The sequence below is a fragment of the Triturus cristatus genome, chromosome 1_2 (genome assembly GCF_964204655.1).
Source record: "Triturus cristatus chromosome 1_2, aTriCri1.1, whole genome shotgun sequence".
In the NCBI taxonomy this organism is placed as follows: domain Eukaryota; kingdom Metazoa; phylum Chordata; class Amphibia; order Caudata; family Salamandridae; genus Triturus; species Triturus cristatus.
In genome coordinates, this window is record NC_140580.1 from 735,164,163 (window position 1) to 735,181,679 (window position 17,517).

Below are 17,517 nucleotides of genomic sequence, written 5' to 3' on the forward strand. Positions count from 1 at the left end.
GATGTCGTATTGGTCCCAGGCAGCTGTCTTTGTACTATGGTTTAGAATGTTTTTTGCTCCTGCGATGTTCCAGGACAGCAATTTTATTCCATTTTCTTCAATTTTACCTGCCTCGCAATAGGTTCAATTACCATTAATGCTCAATAACTGTCTCTGGTGATTGTTAATTATAATTTCAGCCCCCCTGGCACCGTGTAATATTGAGTGAGTGGTCGGGGTTGTATGGTCTTCTCTTTTCCTACATCTTCTTAGCAGGGGTGACGGGTAGCCCTTTTTTGTTGTTTGTTCTTTCAGAGAAATTCCCCACTCTTCAAATTTATTCACTTCTGTGAGAATGTTTTTTGCTACTTCTAAATTCCTCCAAGTAGCAAGTGTGCCTTCCCTAGGCATGTTGTCTCCCAATGTGACGAATTCAATTAATAGTAGGTCCGCAGATGTTAAGTGGCTTAGGCTTGGGATGGTTGATGTGAGGTGGAGAATGTTCCCTCGATTTAGGTAATCTTGAATGCCTTGAGGTTCGTAGTTAGGAATGAAAAGTATCTTCCCTGATGTAACTATTTGCGTCTCTGTGGGTGTTTTACTACTGATCTGGGCCTTTTCATTATTAGCAAATTTCTGATCATCATGACCCTTTGCCTTAAGGTGGAGGTATTGCGCTATTTGATTATATGCGTCATTCGAGGTTGGTACTAGTGGCATGAATGTCGTGGCTTTTACCTCCCGGTCTATTCTGTTGGGTCCTGCCTGTTCACGGTGGTACCCACTGGTTGTAGTCACTGGTCCTGGGGGTGGTTCTATCCTTTCAACATTTGCATTCTCTTTTGTTGCTTGCATGCCATTGATGCCAGTGTATATCGTGAGTTGCAGTTGGTCATTCATGTGTCTATCTGCCTTTGTTCTTATTTGCCTATGAGTATTTTGGACACTTTTTCCCGGGGTTTGATGGTCAGACGATATAGTGACACTTTTCCCTGTGGTTACATTGGTGCTTGGTAATGTAACACGAATGGCGGGGACGTTTTTTTGATTTTTTTTCGTGTCTTTGAATACAGCCCAATGAGGTCTCTGATTGCTTGGATCATAGCGGTTTGTTTGCTCTGACCTCTTTATGCAGTGGCTTTCATCTTCAAAACTAGTGCGTCCTATTTGATTTGGGGGGGTCTCAGTTTTTAGGGGTTCATCCAGCAGATTATCAGAAGTTTTGTTTGATTGAATAATGACGCTGATCCCTTGGTCCATGCTACAGCCGGGAATGTTTACGGCGGTTGTTGAGCTCAATCGTTCAATGTTACTAGAGTTCCCTGCTTCTAAGTTTTTTTCGAGGACGACCTCCGCTGTTTGTGACAACTTTTTTGATGTTTTCACTTGTGGTGTAGCCTTGGGGCTCATCCATGGTCTTATTTGACTATCTTCTCGATCGTTCCAGTTTTTATGTTCAGTTTCTATCTTAAACGATGGATTATGTTTCCCCTCTGTGGCGTTGGAATCAAGTTTTGGTTTCATTTTTACCTGACTAAAAATAGGATAAGTGACCAGCGTCTGTTTATTGGCGAGTGGGCAGTTTAACAGCTGATTTCTGTTTTTCCTTGCCCGTTTTTTTGCCTCTTAGTTAGATGTTTCTGGTCATTTTGATATTTCGCCCCATCTCGGCTAGATGATTCTGATCCTAGTAGTTTGTGACCGTTGTTTTGTACATTGGGAGATATTGCGCCAGTTGTTTTCGGTTCCTCTATTTTATCGTCCGGTTTCATTGGCAACTTGTGCTGTGGGGTTTGTGCCACTATTATTTGCCTTACTGGTTCATTTGGTTGGTCTGGGTGTTCGTTTTGTATGCTCTTGGAATTCTCTAAAGAGATGAGATCACATCCAGTTAGTGTGTTGTTGTCACAGTGATTGGCGTATTTGCATTCCTGCAGGATATCTTTAAGTATTGATGGCAAATTCTTTAATTTATCCAATATTGGGTGGCAGGTACAAGACTGGGATCGTACCCACGGTCCGGTCTGTTCTTTGATGATGTCAAAAATGCTGGCCATGTCGTCTAGCTTTTTATTTATGTTGGCGATGTATTCCGCCATTGTACTCATAAGGTGTATCTGGATGTCGAGTTTATCCAACTGCATGTTGAGGGTTTTAATAGAGGAGCTGTGAAATATTGTCCGGCCCCTGAACTGGTTAGGATGGCTGCCATCGTCAATTGGCTAAACTAGACACAGTGAGCTGCCTTTGAACGTTCTCTTCTGATGGTGAAACTGGCAGGCAGGTTAAAGTAACCCCTAGGGAATGGGTCATGCTGCAGCTATCTATAAAATGCTCTAGCACATAGTCTGTCTTTTTCCAAAGGTTTTGTGTCTATCAAAGGGCGTGTCCATTCATGAGGTCTGAACACCACTAGAAAACCCAGTAGCTAGCTACTAAGCATGATGCCTGATCCAAACACTGGTTCTCATCGCACAGCCTATACAGTCTGTGTCAAGGCTGGTCATCATCACATATTTGGCAACATCTTGCCCATCCTACATTGCTTAGACAATGGCTGTCCTGAATTTGGCAGAGACAGTTGGCAAGATCTTCCTGGCCATTATCTAAAGAGCATGTGCACAATGGCCGGGTACACAGATTGCATTTAGGCACAGAAGGGATCATGTTCAGGTTGTCCTTACTTGTGGATGCCTGGCCACTAAGCTTTCTGGAGTCAGATACTGGGTGAGAAAGTCTTGGCAAGAAGATGCTGGTCCGTGTCTCCTCGCAAGACTGACTGTAGAAGTAGACCACAGGTTTGTGCAAGTAGCCCTTAACAGCTGTTAGGTTCTCATTAAAAAGACGGCAGGATTTAGGAAGTTGCAGACCCAGGTTGAAAGATTGGTTAACAAGTTTGCTCTTATTTCATTTATTTCAACCATAGGTAGTTGTAAGAGAGGGCGTGGCTGGCAGCCAAACATGGCGGTTGTCTTTTAGATGAGCTCCGGGCCTAGGCTCATATAATCCTGGATTGTACCTGCTAACCGCCGCAGGGCAGCCACCTAAGTGCGGGAGAGGGTTGCGGTGGTGAGCGGGAGGACTTGGTGCAGCCTGCATGCCGGAGGAGCTGAGATTGGCAGCGGCTGCTTCCCCGGAGGCCGAGCGGAGCAGAGGGCAGCGGAGTGTGGAGGGCAGAGTCGGGACACAAACCCGCGCCCGGAGGAGCTGCCTCGCTTTGCTGTGGCTGACACGGGGTCACGCAGCTCCGAGCACTGAGCGGCTTTGATGTGGAGAGAACCTGAGAAAAGATGAGACGGTAGTCACCGCGATAACGGAGCTACGCAGGAGGTGAAAACAGATCAGCGGGGGCCGGAGACTACGCAAGCTCGGGGATGCGGGCGGTCTGCTTCCTGGCAACGTAGTGAGAAATAACATGGCGAGCTTGGACACGGTGACTCACCGGTAGCTTTCCTGTCGTTGGGCCACGGACAGGCGGGACACTATGATCTACTGGGTGAGTGCAGGATGCGGCGACCCGGAGGTGGTGCGTTGAGAGGGAGATGTCGCACCATGGAAATGTACTGGGCAATGCTTTGAAAAATGGCGGCGACCAATGCTCTTGCGTAGAAGGGAGAGAGCCTGTGAGACCACCAGGAGTGGAACCGCATGTGCGTTCCCCGCAGCAGTGGAGAGGGCAGATAATATAACCTGGTGGCGGTTCTCGGCTGGAACCGGGCGACACCACGGGCCCAACTATGCAGACGCGATGAGACTGCAAGAGTGTGGTGTACAAAGGCTCAGGGTGAGGTCATACGATGAGGCCCACCAAATTACGTGGGCAACAGCTCAATTCTTGACAACGACGGTGGATGCAACGTGAGGCTGTTGGGTTGGCACTCTGAGTTGTGTGACGCAAGGATTACTGCGCTTACTACCGCCACGTGGCAGAAAGCGGACATACCGGGGCCCCGCCCGGCTGAGGGGTGCCATTATTATGTGCAGGATACATGTGGGCATAGGGGAGATGTGAAAGCAGCCGGCCTGAACAACGTAAACCGGTGTTGGACCCATATGGAAGCAGCGATGCTGTGGTGGGAGCAGTGAGAAGGACGCTGTGGAGTGTTCTGGCGACAAAGGAGAAGCATGCTGAAACGCTGAGTCGCTGGCATTCAGGCTACCTGTGGCTGAATCGATCTGCAGGATGGGGTGTAAGGGAGTAAGGCAGCAAGACCAGGGTGGACAGGACTGTGCCCGGGACACAGCGGATCCTACCAATAACAAGGCCGGACCTGGGTGCGCTGCGTCGTCTGCGATTCCTGCCCCTGTGGATAAGCTGGATCTCATTCTACAAGAAGTACGCGACTCCAGAAAGGCGTTAGAGCTACAAATAGGGACTCTGTCTACTGGCCTTGGCTTGCTCCGGGCGGACCACACTAAACTGACGGACAAGGTGAAGGTAAATACCGCGACGCTAGAGGACGTCGCCCCGAGACAAACACAGACTGAAACTAAGGTTACACAGCTGCAAGAACAGGTAGCTACCCTGCTGGATAGAGTGGAGGATGCAGAAGGAAGAGCCCGGCGTAACAACATACGAGTCAATGGTCTACCAGAAAAAAAGTGAAGGGAATGACGCAACGACATATATGGAACAGTGGTTCTGGGATCATGTCACCAACGAAGGACTCTCCACGCAAGATTGTATAGAGCGAGCGCACAGGATACTTATGGGTCGCCCAAAACCTGGAGCTCCACCTCGACCGTTAGTAGTGAAATTGTTGAACTTTCGAGACAGGGACCTTTTACTGCAGAAAGCCCGTGAATCATCTCCGATAAACTTTGAAAAACACAAAAATCTCACTATACCCGGATTATACAATGTTGGTTCAGAGACAGCGTTCCTCCTTCCTGGCAGTTAAGAAAAAGCTTAGAGACTTGGACCTGAAATATGCCCTGCTCTTTCCGGTGCGGTTGAAAATCCTACATGAACAAAAATCCTATTTTTTTGAAAGCCCAGGAGATGTGGACGACTGGCTGTAAGTGATTGAACTAACAAACGCCGCACTGACCAGCTCACAGATCTCGGCAAAGAGCGGGAACAGCCCGGCGATCTCAACTGGGAAAAGAAGACGAAGAGTGAACAGGACTCCTGTGAGGCAGTATATCATTAAACAGCAGATGGAGCAGACCAAAGCAAAGGCACTTGTGGCCGCGGCCGCCATCACGCACACCTCGGAGGTGGCGGCTCGGCCCTCCTCGGAAGAAGAAGCTACGCACAAATCAGACTCTGGAAGCAGTGTTGCCCTGTTCCCATCTGCGACCCCGCAGGTCATCAAAGACTTATACGGCTGATTGTACCCACAAGTATACCTTATGTAACTGTAGAATGGTTCCCTGTAACATGTCCGCGACATTGGCGGGTCTATTTGCATTATCCTTTATTAATTTGGCCCAGGTTCCGTAGTAAGCTTAACATTATTGCTGTACGGGAGTACGCCACATGTGGAGCGCTAGCAATGTCCCCCATATGGCAAAGGCACTATGCAGGACCATTGAGTTTTCTTTATTGTTTCAGTTAAGTTGCATGGTCTGGTAAAGTTGGACGACCAGACCGAGTATTGGGCTGTTAGGGGGAGGGTCGGTGTCACTGTACAGAAACGGTTGGGTGGGCTGTTACACCTGCGAGTCGCGTTAATTTTCCCACAGATACAAATGTATAGAAATGGCATCGCTGGGTAACTACACTATAATAACGTGGAATATACGGGGCATGGAAACAGTGCAAAAGAGGCATAGGATACACGCGCAGCTACAACGCCGCAAATCACAAATAGTGTATCTGCAAGAATCTCATACGATAGATAGCGAAGCGGCGAAGCTGCGCAAAAAATGGAGGAGACAAATCTTCTCCACCTCCTACTCCAGCTATGCCAGGGGAACCACTATTTGGGTAAGGCATGGAGTACAATTTCAAGCTAGGGAACTAAGGGTGGACAAGCTAGGCAGATACATATTTGTGAAAGGTACGCTAGATGGACAACCTGTAGTACTAGGTACGGTGTACGCTCCGAATTTGGAACAAGATAGGTATTGGGACGTGGTGAGCGGGGCGTTGGCAGGATGGGAATCACAGCCATGGATATTGGGAGGGGACTGCAATGCGGTGATAGATGTGGCCCTAGACAGGTCGCACCCGCCGCTGCATGGAGCAGGTGTGTTTAGGCAAGCTGAGGCGCTGGATAGATGGGCAAAGGACTGGGAACTGTGTGATGTATGGAGGATGAGACACCCCACACACCGAGAACACTCTTATTACTCCGCAGTGCACGACCTGCACACAAGATTAGACAGGATATACTGCTCCGCCAGAATAGCAATGCAAATGCTCCACGCCACATACTTGCCAAAAACTCTCAGACCATAACCCAATGGAGGTCATTATGGCATGGGGGAGGGTACCCACGCCGGTCCCCACGTGGCGGCTATGGCCACAGATGCTAGAACACCCAGTGTTCCGCAGTGACCTTTCCAGGACCATTGACCATTACTTTGCAGTAAACAGCAATACGGCAACAAGCAGACTGATAGAATGGGATGCTTTTAAAACTGTGATACGGGGGAAAGCGATCAGTACGACTGTGGGTGTCAGGCAGGAAATTAGTGGAAATAGAAGATGGAAATTAGTAGAAATTAGTAGAAATAGAAGATGGAATGGGAAGGCTAGAGCAGGAAGCAGTCACGCACATCGACCGCAAGGGCCCATTACAGGAAATGAGAATAAAACATGCAGAAACACTAGAGACGCTGCGGATCATGGATTACTGAGCATACACGAAGAAAGCCCACGCGGAGGCGGATAGGTCTGGTGAATTGCTTGCTAAGTTGATCCGGGATGCTCCCCTACAGTGGTTATACATGCGATTACAACGTTGGAAGGGAATAAGGTACATACCCAATCAGACATTAATGCAGCTTTCCACCATTATTACGCCACATTGTACAGTGCCACAGATCACGACCTGGAGTCCCAAACAGAGGACTTCCTTTCTAATTTGACATACCCAAGGCTCACAGCGCAGAAAGACCTTACTGGACCCATTACACAATCTGAGATACGAACCGCTATAAAGGGCCTCCCACAAAATAAAACCCCTGGCATGGACGGGCTCCCAATAGAATTTTATAGTACATATGCGGATTCACTAGTTCCTCACCTGGAATTGTTATACAAAACTGTGTGGAAGGAGGGAGTTCTACCGCCCACAACAGCGCAAGCGTTAGTTATATCACTCCTAAAAACGGGAAGAGACCCTACTGATATGGCCAACTACCGGCCATTGTCCCTACTAAACACGGAATATAAGATCTTAAGTAAAGTACTGGCTAACAGTTTATTGCCATTCATATCCAAGTTAATACACATTGATCAAACTGGGTTTCTACCGTCACGCAGCACGTCATTGAATATTAGGAAATTGCACCATCTGAGGTCGGCAGCCCCAAGCAGATAGCCACACGCGGGCTGTCTCTCGCTTGACCTAAGACAATCTTTTGATTCCATAAATTGGGAATACATGTTTCAAGCACTGGGGAAATTTGGGATCCCGGAGGGATATATCGTGTGGCTACGTCTACTATATCAGGCCCCTGTAGCAAGAGTCCGCATGGGTAGCCACATCTCAGAAGAATACACAATACATAAAGGGACTAGGCAGGGCTGCCCCCTGTCACCTCTTATATTTATACTGGCTTTGGAACTACTGGCCATAGCTCTTCGGAAAGAGTTCCCAACACAGGTCATAGTACTGGGGGACACACTGCACCTTTTTCGGCATATGCAGATGACATTCTTTTATATCTGCATGACCTCAACATGCCTCTAGCTGCAATACACAATATGTTCCGTCGCTTTGCAACTGTGTCAGGATTAGCCATCAACATAAGGAAATCACATGCTTTCTTTTTTACAGAGCATGCAAGAACTACACACATGGACTTTGGAGACACACACATAGAGGTGGCCCCGGATACCTTTAAATATCTAGGCATACAAATTTACAGGACACATGCAAATATGCTAGATGGTAACCTACACAAAGCAATCCGTGCCCTGCGCTCCAGCGTTGTGTTCTGGACGGCGCTGCCACTGTCTGTGATGGGAAGGGCGGCCCTTGCAAAAATGGTGGTCCTACCGAGACTGTTATATTACTTTACTAATTTACCATTACTTGTACCGCACACCACATTCAAATTATTGAACACGTTGCTCATTGACCTCATATGGGGTAGTGGCAGACGCCATATAAACCTAAAGAAGCTGCAAGTAGGTACACGCATGGGTGGACTGGGCGTCCCAGACTTACGAGCATATTATTACGCCTGCCAATTGCAGTGGCTATTGTACTGGACAGCGGGCCGCAACTTGCAGGAAATAGGGATCACGGAGGCAGATTTAGACAATGGTACACTGCATGCACTGCTGCTGCCTGGTAGCAGTCCCCCGAGAGACCCCCCCCCCCACTGCTAGTCACGGCGTTTTGATGTTGGAAGGCGGCGCTGCATTATACGCAAACGACCAAGGCATACGAGGGCAACATCCCTTTAGTGGGGATCTCCCTAGCGGGAGGCAGACTCACGAAGCACAAATTAATGCCATGGTCAAATGCGGGGGTTAACACAACGTCGGATTTGTTTGGGGATGGGATACTACTTGATCACGACACATTTATTAATGAAACTGGGGCCTCGGCACATTTGTATCTAATGCACGCTGCACTGATACAATACATAAACACACACTTGGCCCTGCAAAGACAGGAGACCCCCACCAATGACCTGGTTAAAATGGTGCATTATAAAGGGTAGGGGCCGGCACCTTATCAGATGGCTTTATACTGGCATCAGCTCGCATACTGCGGCCACTATGGATACGCTGAGAGCAGCATGGGCGGGAGATGAGATATAGATCGGGACTTCACAGATAAGGAATGGACAAGGGTATTAGAACACCCAAGGAAGACATCTAGGAACACGAAATTCAAATTTATACAGACTATGGTACTACATAGGGCTTACCTTACTCCACACAGACTAGACAGAATGTTCCCCCAAACACAACATCACTGTCCGAGATGTTTGTTAGAAGGTGCAGACCTAGTTCATATGTTATGGGCCTGTCCAAGACTACGGGTATACTGGGACACCATTAGGCACAGAATAAGAGAAGCGGTAAACCATGAAGTGCAGAACATGGTGGAGGCTGCATGCAGGCTGCATTACAGCCTGCATGGAGAACCTGCCCACCCCTTCAGCCCCTGGCTGAGTGCCGTGTCACGGCGCTCAGACCAATCACAACGCCTCACTGCAGCATTGTGATTGACTGCAGGGTGTGTGGGAGCCCTTGTGCTTCCTGTTTCTAACAAGAAGCCAGGCAGAGGAAAGAACAGTACACAGGAGAGGCGGCGGCGGCCGTCCAGCCGGCCGGAAGTTAAGTGATTTTTAGTTTTGTTTACCTTATTCCCCCTCCACCCCTTCGCCCTCACCCGCCCGACTTCTACTTCTTGGCAGCAGCCGCAACTGGTCTGAATCAGAGCTTATAGTACTGTTATTGAGGGAGAGGCTGTTGATCATTCAGTGTTGGAAGCTGTGCTTTGGTGATTCCATGTCGCAACATAGATCTAGGGCAGGCTGACATCGGCTCTGGGGTGGAGATCAGCTTCTGGACAGGATCTGGAATGGGCACCTAAAGAGTTGTGGTCAGCATGAGTGTGGTTGTGAGCAACATTCCTTCCACAGCTGGAGTGGAACTGTGGGCCTGCACCGGCAAGGACAGAGAGGAGGCCCATTTGAGTCATTCAGAACTGGGGAAGGACCCACCAGCTGAAGCAAGACTAGAGACTACAGAGGCAGCAGGCATCGAATTGAAGATCTGTAGCATGGCTTCATTAAAGGCCTTGATCTGCTATGTGGAGGTAGATGGGCCCAGGTAACTTGTGGCATGCTACGACCAGCCTCGTAATGGGCTTAGAGTCTAAAGTTGCCTCACAAGTCGGGACCGTTACAAGCGGCCCGTGCTGCTCCTCCCCTGTTTTGGAGAAGCATGTCAGGGACAAAAAAAGCTTGGCTTTCTTATGCTTATGGCGTGAATTGCACTTACCCAAAGACTTGAACAGAGATCGGGACTTGTCATGGCAACAGCCCCACTAACTACTTGGCCAAGGAGCAGGATCGCTCATGTTTCGCAATATAGAGTTTGGCTTTCTGCTACCTCATCGCCTTCAGATGTATCAGGACATATTTTCTGCAGGACTTTAAATTGTGACCCCTAAACTTACGTTATGAGTATCCATTACCAATATAAATTCCATCAGTGGTAGCATGGTTTTTGGGTTGGGGAGGGCAAGACATTTTCCTCGGTTCACTATCTACTAGGGAAATTTGGCATCAGTCCAATTGACGAATTTGGGAGCAGAGCTCCAGATCCACGTCAATGGGCGTGGAAAGACAGGAACTGGCATCAATGTGCCATGGTGGGGCCTATATGCAGCTCTGTACCATCATTTTCTGAATGCTTAGTGGCTCCGGGGATTATTCTAAAGATGCAGAATCTGTGATTAGAAGTAGCCAGGGTCGGACTGGGAACCAAAACCGGCCCTGGCAAAGTGCTCGGCCGCCCCGCCCCCCTTCCCCCCCCCTCGGGGAGGGGGGGTTTGGTGGTGCCACCGAGCTCTTTGCCAGGGCCGGTTTTCGGCCGACTTTGTTATAGGGCCGATTTTGCAGCTATGCTGCAAAAACGGCCCTGTAACAAAAACGGCCCCCAGGGGCTCAAAATCGGCCCCCACCCGTGCGGCGCACCGGGGATCGCCCGGTGCCCGCTACGGCCAGTCCGGCCCTGGAAGTAGCCATCCGAATGCCAGTGTTACATTTCAGAGTTAAGGATAAAGAAGGCGGTCAAAAAGGGTTTGTGTGCCAGAGGAGAGATTGGAGAGGCTGATGCTGTTTACTTAAGTGAATAGGATTACTACGGTGACCCGCCAACCATTCTAGTCATGAAACTCGATGTACTATCAACAAATCCATGTGGCTGAATAACTATGGCTTGTTTATTCTTTCATTTTCATTCTGAGCAATTTGTCTCCCAGCTATACAGATTAGGCCATATCACTCCGAGATAAGTGGCTAGAGAGTCAAGATATTCAGCATCTACAGCCCTCTGTATTCTTATCGGCATCACCTGAGAGTAATTAATGGGCAAGGCTAGGGGCAGTAGGAGGAATTAAAAAAGAAAATGCGAGGACAAAACCCTCCTTACCTTATCATATTTATCTATGCTCCCCTTTCCATCACGGCTGGTGTCAACATCCAAAGCAGCAACTGTAAATATTTTAGAAGTTTAAAGGAAAGTCAGAAAGTTAATAAAGGAAGATCCTCTCTTTCTGCAATAGCACAGCATCCACCAAGCACATATAATAAGGTAGTAGGAAGATTACATTATCATATCATTCTCATGGCATCCGCAACAGCACACCATACTCCAAGAAACCACAAGAACAGTAGTTGTAGCAGCTGCAAGAACAATGAATGCGGTCAGCCACATCCACAAGAAAACATACTCATCACACTCTGGAACACTAGGCTTTCAGCACTCACAAATCCCATAAGTCACATCTACAATAAAACAGGATCCTCGCCTTCCCTCACACCATACATTATACATAAAAACATGATCTACTTAGCACACTAGAACTCGCATCATAAAGAAAATTATGTGCAAAAATGCATGACTATCAATGCTAGCAAAATGATGAGGCATTGGTTGGGCCATTGCAAGCAGACAAAGCAAGAAAACTAGTGAACCAACGGCATCTTGGTAAAGTTTCACCAAGCAACACGCTGTAATTCAGAGATGCACTGGCTACATTTTCCGGTAGACAACTCACTGGCAGAAAAACAGCCATGAGTAGTGTTTTAATGCACTCTATTTAAAACTGATGTCTATTTGTGTGCCACAGGATTGAGGATGAGTTTTCCTCTGGAGCACAGTGTGTGTAGTCCTGTAAAAAAAAAAAAAAGGCTCTCCTTTGGTGGTACTTATTCTGTTATGATAATGTAATCTTGTTTCCCTCAAAACTTACTCTTAATTTATTTGGGGAAATTAGCTGTAAAATGCAAATCACGCTCATTTTGAAAACCATTTAAAGTTCTGTCGCGTGACTCTTCTTTACACAACTGATGCCTTCAATTAGAGACTGTCTTGAGGGTTGTACTAAACTACACTATAGGATGATGCAGCTCAGTGTACACATTGACAATCCCTGTTGTTATTCTGCAGTGCTAATCTTGGACGGTTCACACCATGGTGCACAGCAGTAAGTGAATTTAAATTTGACCCTTCTTTGGGGGGGGGTCAGGGGGGCGGTTGAGCAGTGCAGAAAGTATCCTCAGTGTTGGGAAATGAAGACAAGGAGACTACAGAGCAGTAGAGAGAGAGAGGGAAAAGTGGCACTGGGCCCAGCTGCTAGGTTTGCAGAGAAGAGGGGAAAATAGCCAGAGGGGTACTGTGTACCTATATACCACAATAAGAATGACATAATAAAAGTAGGGTGGAATAACAATAGCAAACAACGTTTCCTCTAATTGTTTTCTTCTGTGTGCGGTATTGAAAGGTCTGTGCAGTGAAAACATGTAATAACTGTGTAAATGACCTCAGCACAGACCCTATAAAATGGTAACATGAGTGCATCTAATTTCAACCTAATAGGGAAGGTTCCCTGAAGGTAGGCGATTTCGCTTTGCTCATGATGCCTACCTCAGACCACAAACTCCTAGGACAGTGGCAGGGCCCTTTTCGGGTTATAGAGGTAGTCACTCCAGTGACTTATCGCCTCAAAATGGACCCCGGAAAATAGACCACTACTCAGATCTTCCATATAAACCTGTTGGAAAATAGGAAGGAGAAATACCACACACAGGGGCTCTATCCAAGAACCTCCCACCTCCATACACCATAAGCCTAGATCTGGACCTATCAGAAAACCAGAAAGATGCCCTACCTAGTAGGTTATGGCCTCTACAGTCAGTGTTCTCCACAACCCCAGGGAGAAGCACACTGATCGAGTATGCCATTAATACACTACCAGGGAAGACAGTGAAATTAAGCCCCAATCGCCTCCCGGAGTCCCGGAGAAAGGCTGTTGAGAATGAGGCACAGCTGATGCTTCAGACAGGAGTGATAGAACCATCAACCAGTGAGTGGAACTCTCCCATTGTACTCGTGCCAAAAACGGAGGGGTCTATCTGGTTTTGCATTGACTTCCGAGAGGTGAATAAGATCTCGTAATTTAACTCCTACCCGTTACCATGGGTCGATGAAATGATTGAGAGGCTAGTCAAAGCCCGGTACATCAGCACATTGGATTTAAGCAAAGGATATTGGCAAGTGCCCTTAAGAAAACAGGATAGAGAGAAGACCGCATTCTTGACCCCAGGGGGTTTGTAGCAGTTCACCGTCCTGCCTTTTGGGTTCCACGGGGCTCCGGCAACCTTTCAAAGGTTGATGAACACCGTACTCAGACCCTGTGCCGACTATGCAGCGGCCTATATAGACGATATGGTCATATATAACGCAACCTGGGAACAGCATCTTGACCATCTCCTTGCTGTTGTCCAAACCCTGAAAGACATCAGCCTGACCCAACCCCGCCAAAAGCAGGTTGGCAGCTAGGTCCGTAAAGTACTTAGGGTATCACCTTGGGGAATGAGAAATGAGAAAGTAAATGCCATAGCTAATATCCCTTTTCCCCAAACCAAAAAGGACCTCAGAGCATTTCTAGGCATCCTGGGCTACTATAGGAGGTTTATTCCTGGTTTTTCTCAAAAGGCAGTCCCATTGACGGACCTTCTACAGAAAAACGTGAACACTGAGAAGGTATTACATTGCCCCTTGAACATACACCTATCCACCTTCCAAACCGTGAAAACAGCCATCACCTCCAAACCCGTGTTGCTGAGCCCGGATTATGGGAGACCGTTCATTTTACAGACCGATGCATCAGACCAAGGATTGGGTGCCGTCCTGTCCCAAACTGATGCCCAGGGACCAGAAAGACCCATACTGTATATGAGCCGAAAACTCTTTCCCCAGGAAAAGAAATAGGCTGTAATCAAAAAAGAAGCCTTGGAAATAAAATGGGCCATCAAGACCCTCCGCTACTATCTGGAGGGGAGAGAGTTCACTCTGTATACGGATCATGCCCCCTTAGAGTGGCACTCCCGTAACAAAGGCCACAAAGACAGAATTATGAGGTGGTTTTTGGCACTGCAACCTTTCCAGTTTACCACTCTTCGCCGAATAGGGAAGGAGCAGTCAAATGCTGATTTCTTATCCCGATATCCCCTCGAATCTTTTCTTGCTGGCAAGAAAGTTAGGGAAGGGGGATGTGGGGAGGTCACCTCCATAGAAACCCTGCCCCACCTTCCTTTTTACCCCGTGGAACAAAAGCGATGGAACAAGGGTTCGCGAAGGCAGGGACAGAAAGGGTTAATCTCTTCCGCTGTCTCTTGCGTACAGGGAAGAATGCCGCCGAGGGAAGACGGGAGCAAATGGGAAGATGGAGAGGCGGAGCTAACGTCGTATGAGGAAGACGAGGAAGTGCAGCTGCATCTTCTGGTACCGGAGGAGCGAGGAGAACAGACCCGGAGCAAGGAGGAGAGCAAAGCGCAGAAGCAGTGTGCATTGGAACAAGGACAGCCCGGAGAGGCGATCCAAGAAGCCGACCCCAACGTCGCCCACAACCCAGAAAAAGGAGCGGAGAACTAGTCAAAGGAGTGGTGGACGCCCCCGAAGGACACCTATGAGCCTTCCGCAACTCAGGAGAGTTGAGGCTGTTGTGGTACGTGACACGGGAGGGAGTAAAGGGTGGGTAGTGAGGAGTACACAACATCACGGGGCACTGTAAATATTGTTGCACGCGTGTGTGTTATCTGCACTGTATATACCACCCCATTCGCATAAGCCCCTTTCTCAGAGCACATCCTCCCTATATTTGTATCTTTCTCCCCCTTTTGCACCGATAGTCTCCTGATGTCAATGTGACTGTGAGCAGGTGTTTTCTCCACTACCGCTGCCTGCTTTCTTTTCTTCAAGTCATAACTTTGTGTGCAACCACCTAAAACGAGCCAGTTCTTTGTCCTGTACGACATGCGCACCCCGCTAAAGACGGTGGAGGGTTCTTTTCCATTAGACTAGTGGCAAAAGACGAACTGACAGTCCTTTCTCTCCTTTCTCGAGCCTCCTGGGGTGCCCTACCAGATCAAGAACCCCAGACAACCCGAAAGGAAGACTACAACCACCACACCGAAGGGATAGAGAAACATTTATACCTCCCATCAAACTGACTTACTGGTTGACTTTTACTATCTTCAATACACCCATTCACAATTGATCCTCGAATACGGCCTCCTCGTTTTTCCCTTCTGCCCAACCCTCTCACAGCCGTACACTTCTGAAGTCAAAGGCGGTGCTAATCTGGGAGCTTTGCTGCGGCCCTTCTTTTCTCCCCATTTGAAGAGGTCACTTGAAACTTAACATAAGTTTCTAAAGAAGATATTGAAGATAAGAAATTCACCGTCCATGAATGACTTCACTTTCTTCTACTAACTCTCTTTCTATTTTGCACTAATAATTTTTCTTCCCACAGCTCTTTTCTAAAGTTTTCCACCTGCTTGTCTCAGGCTTTATTCATTACATTCCTATAAGTTGCAGTCTTTTCAGTATCCCCTTCTATATGTACTTCTTTTTGTCTTCTTCACATCTCCTTTCTCTTTCACATGCAGTCATAATCTGTAAACACTATTTTCTTTTTGTTTGGTAGTGTAAATATATCTACAGCTGTGTACCTCTTTCACACACTTCCCTAAAGGAACAATTGGCTCAAATGTAACTTTCGCAGTGAGCTCTGCAGAAAAGCCAAGAAATGGATGAGCACATAGCCGCGCCAGGCACTTAAAAAAGTACTTATTTCAGCCTCGACTCCAGAGCTCTCAGTTGTGCCAATAAAGCAGTATCAACAGTGGTGGCTGGTGACATTTGAAAAAAAAAAAAAAAGAGTAGGCAAATGGTGCATTTTCAAGCAAATTTGAGAGTGTGACACTATCCCGGAAGTGCTGCAGGCTGTGCTCAAAATAGTAAATTAGCAAGGATATAAAGGTGCCCACACTCTTGTCCGACCAGGGCTGAGCTCTGCAGGAGAAGGGGCTGTGACTTTCACTTAAGGGGACCAGACTCCTTTCATTTGCAGCCGGGCCTTTAACCAGAAGGGACAGGGTAGAAATCCCGAGCTCTGGGCTGGATGGCTTGGATAAGTGGCACAGACAGAGAAGGCGACACGGATACAGCAGCCCTCGGTGTCCGGCGGAAGATAAATGTGTTCAGCATGCCACGCATTAAGTCATCCATGGCAGGGCTCGAACAAGAGTGAAACAGTTTCTATCACTTCAGTAATTAGAAGAGGCACTATGTAGACAGCGAGCTAAACGCGTGGATGTTTAATGCATTACATATTATTTGAGCAGACACATGAAACAAGCCGTTCTCACTGAATTATACATCACGGACGTAGTTGCGTGTTTGTAAATGTGAGGCCATTATTCAGATCTATACAGCAATGCACACAACTACCGCCAGCCTGCGTAGCCAGAAAGGACTGTACAATTTTGCTGCTCGGTGGAAGGCATTTCCCTGGTCTTATGAGTTTTCTACTTAGATACACTAACTGCAGTAGGCGTTAATCTAGACCTAGCATTTACTTGTTATAACTATTGGAATCTTTAATGTACATTTTACTATCTCGTCGAGCTGCATACAGAAACATTAACTGGTGGTGTAGCGGCAGTGCCCGGGAGTGGCAGTGTAACATTAACACATTCCAGCGCCTAAAAACGGTTTGCAGAAAAAGCGCTCATGCTTATGTACTAAATAAGTCAATCATGAAAGCACAAATACAATTCAAAGTTGTTCCAAACAGCTCCCCTAAAATATTTGTTGCCGAGGAGCACCACAATCCTTAACATGACACTGATGTACAAACGTGAAATAGAAATTAATTCAGTGCAAGGTTTCTGTAATTGGCGAACCTGGGAAGTGAGGGCAAAACACATGGAAAAATGCCAGCCAAGCGCGGGAGTACAGTAAACACACCAATGCATCTGCCCTGCAGTAATAATTTAAGGTGAGTTTTTGTGTGAATGGAAAGCGAGTGGTCGGTGTTACAAAATTGCTCGTAAAAGTAGAACCAGCTGAATCGACTGAAACATACACAGAAAAGAAACCCCCATCTCGTTGCAAGCAACTCTAACTGTGGAAAACCAGGTCGCACAACTTTAAAAGCAAGTGCTGAAGCCACCCAACATCTAACAAGCAACTTACTTCTGACAGACCACTGTTGGGTTATTGTCCCAGAGATTATTTTCAGTTATAAAATAAAAGACACACACACACACACACACACACACACATTTCCTGCTGTCCATCGCATGCCAAAGTAAAATTTAGGTTGG

General features: G+C 47.5%; 1 protein-coding gene across 1 annotated transcript in view; it reads right to left on the reverse strand.

Moving 5' to 3' along the window:
- The window catches only part of LOC146867920 (protein-arginine deiminase type-3-like), a 406,190-nt gene that overhangs the window by 263,009 nt on the left and 125,664 nt on the right, over positions 1-17,517 (reverse strand). The window contains exon 4 of the mRNA XM_085608648.1: positions 11,273-11,334. Coding sequence (XP_085464774.1) covers positions 11,273-11,334 — 62 coding nt within the window. The remainder of the gene's footprint in view (positions 1-11,272; positions 11,335-17,517) is intronic.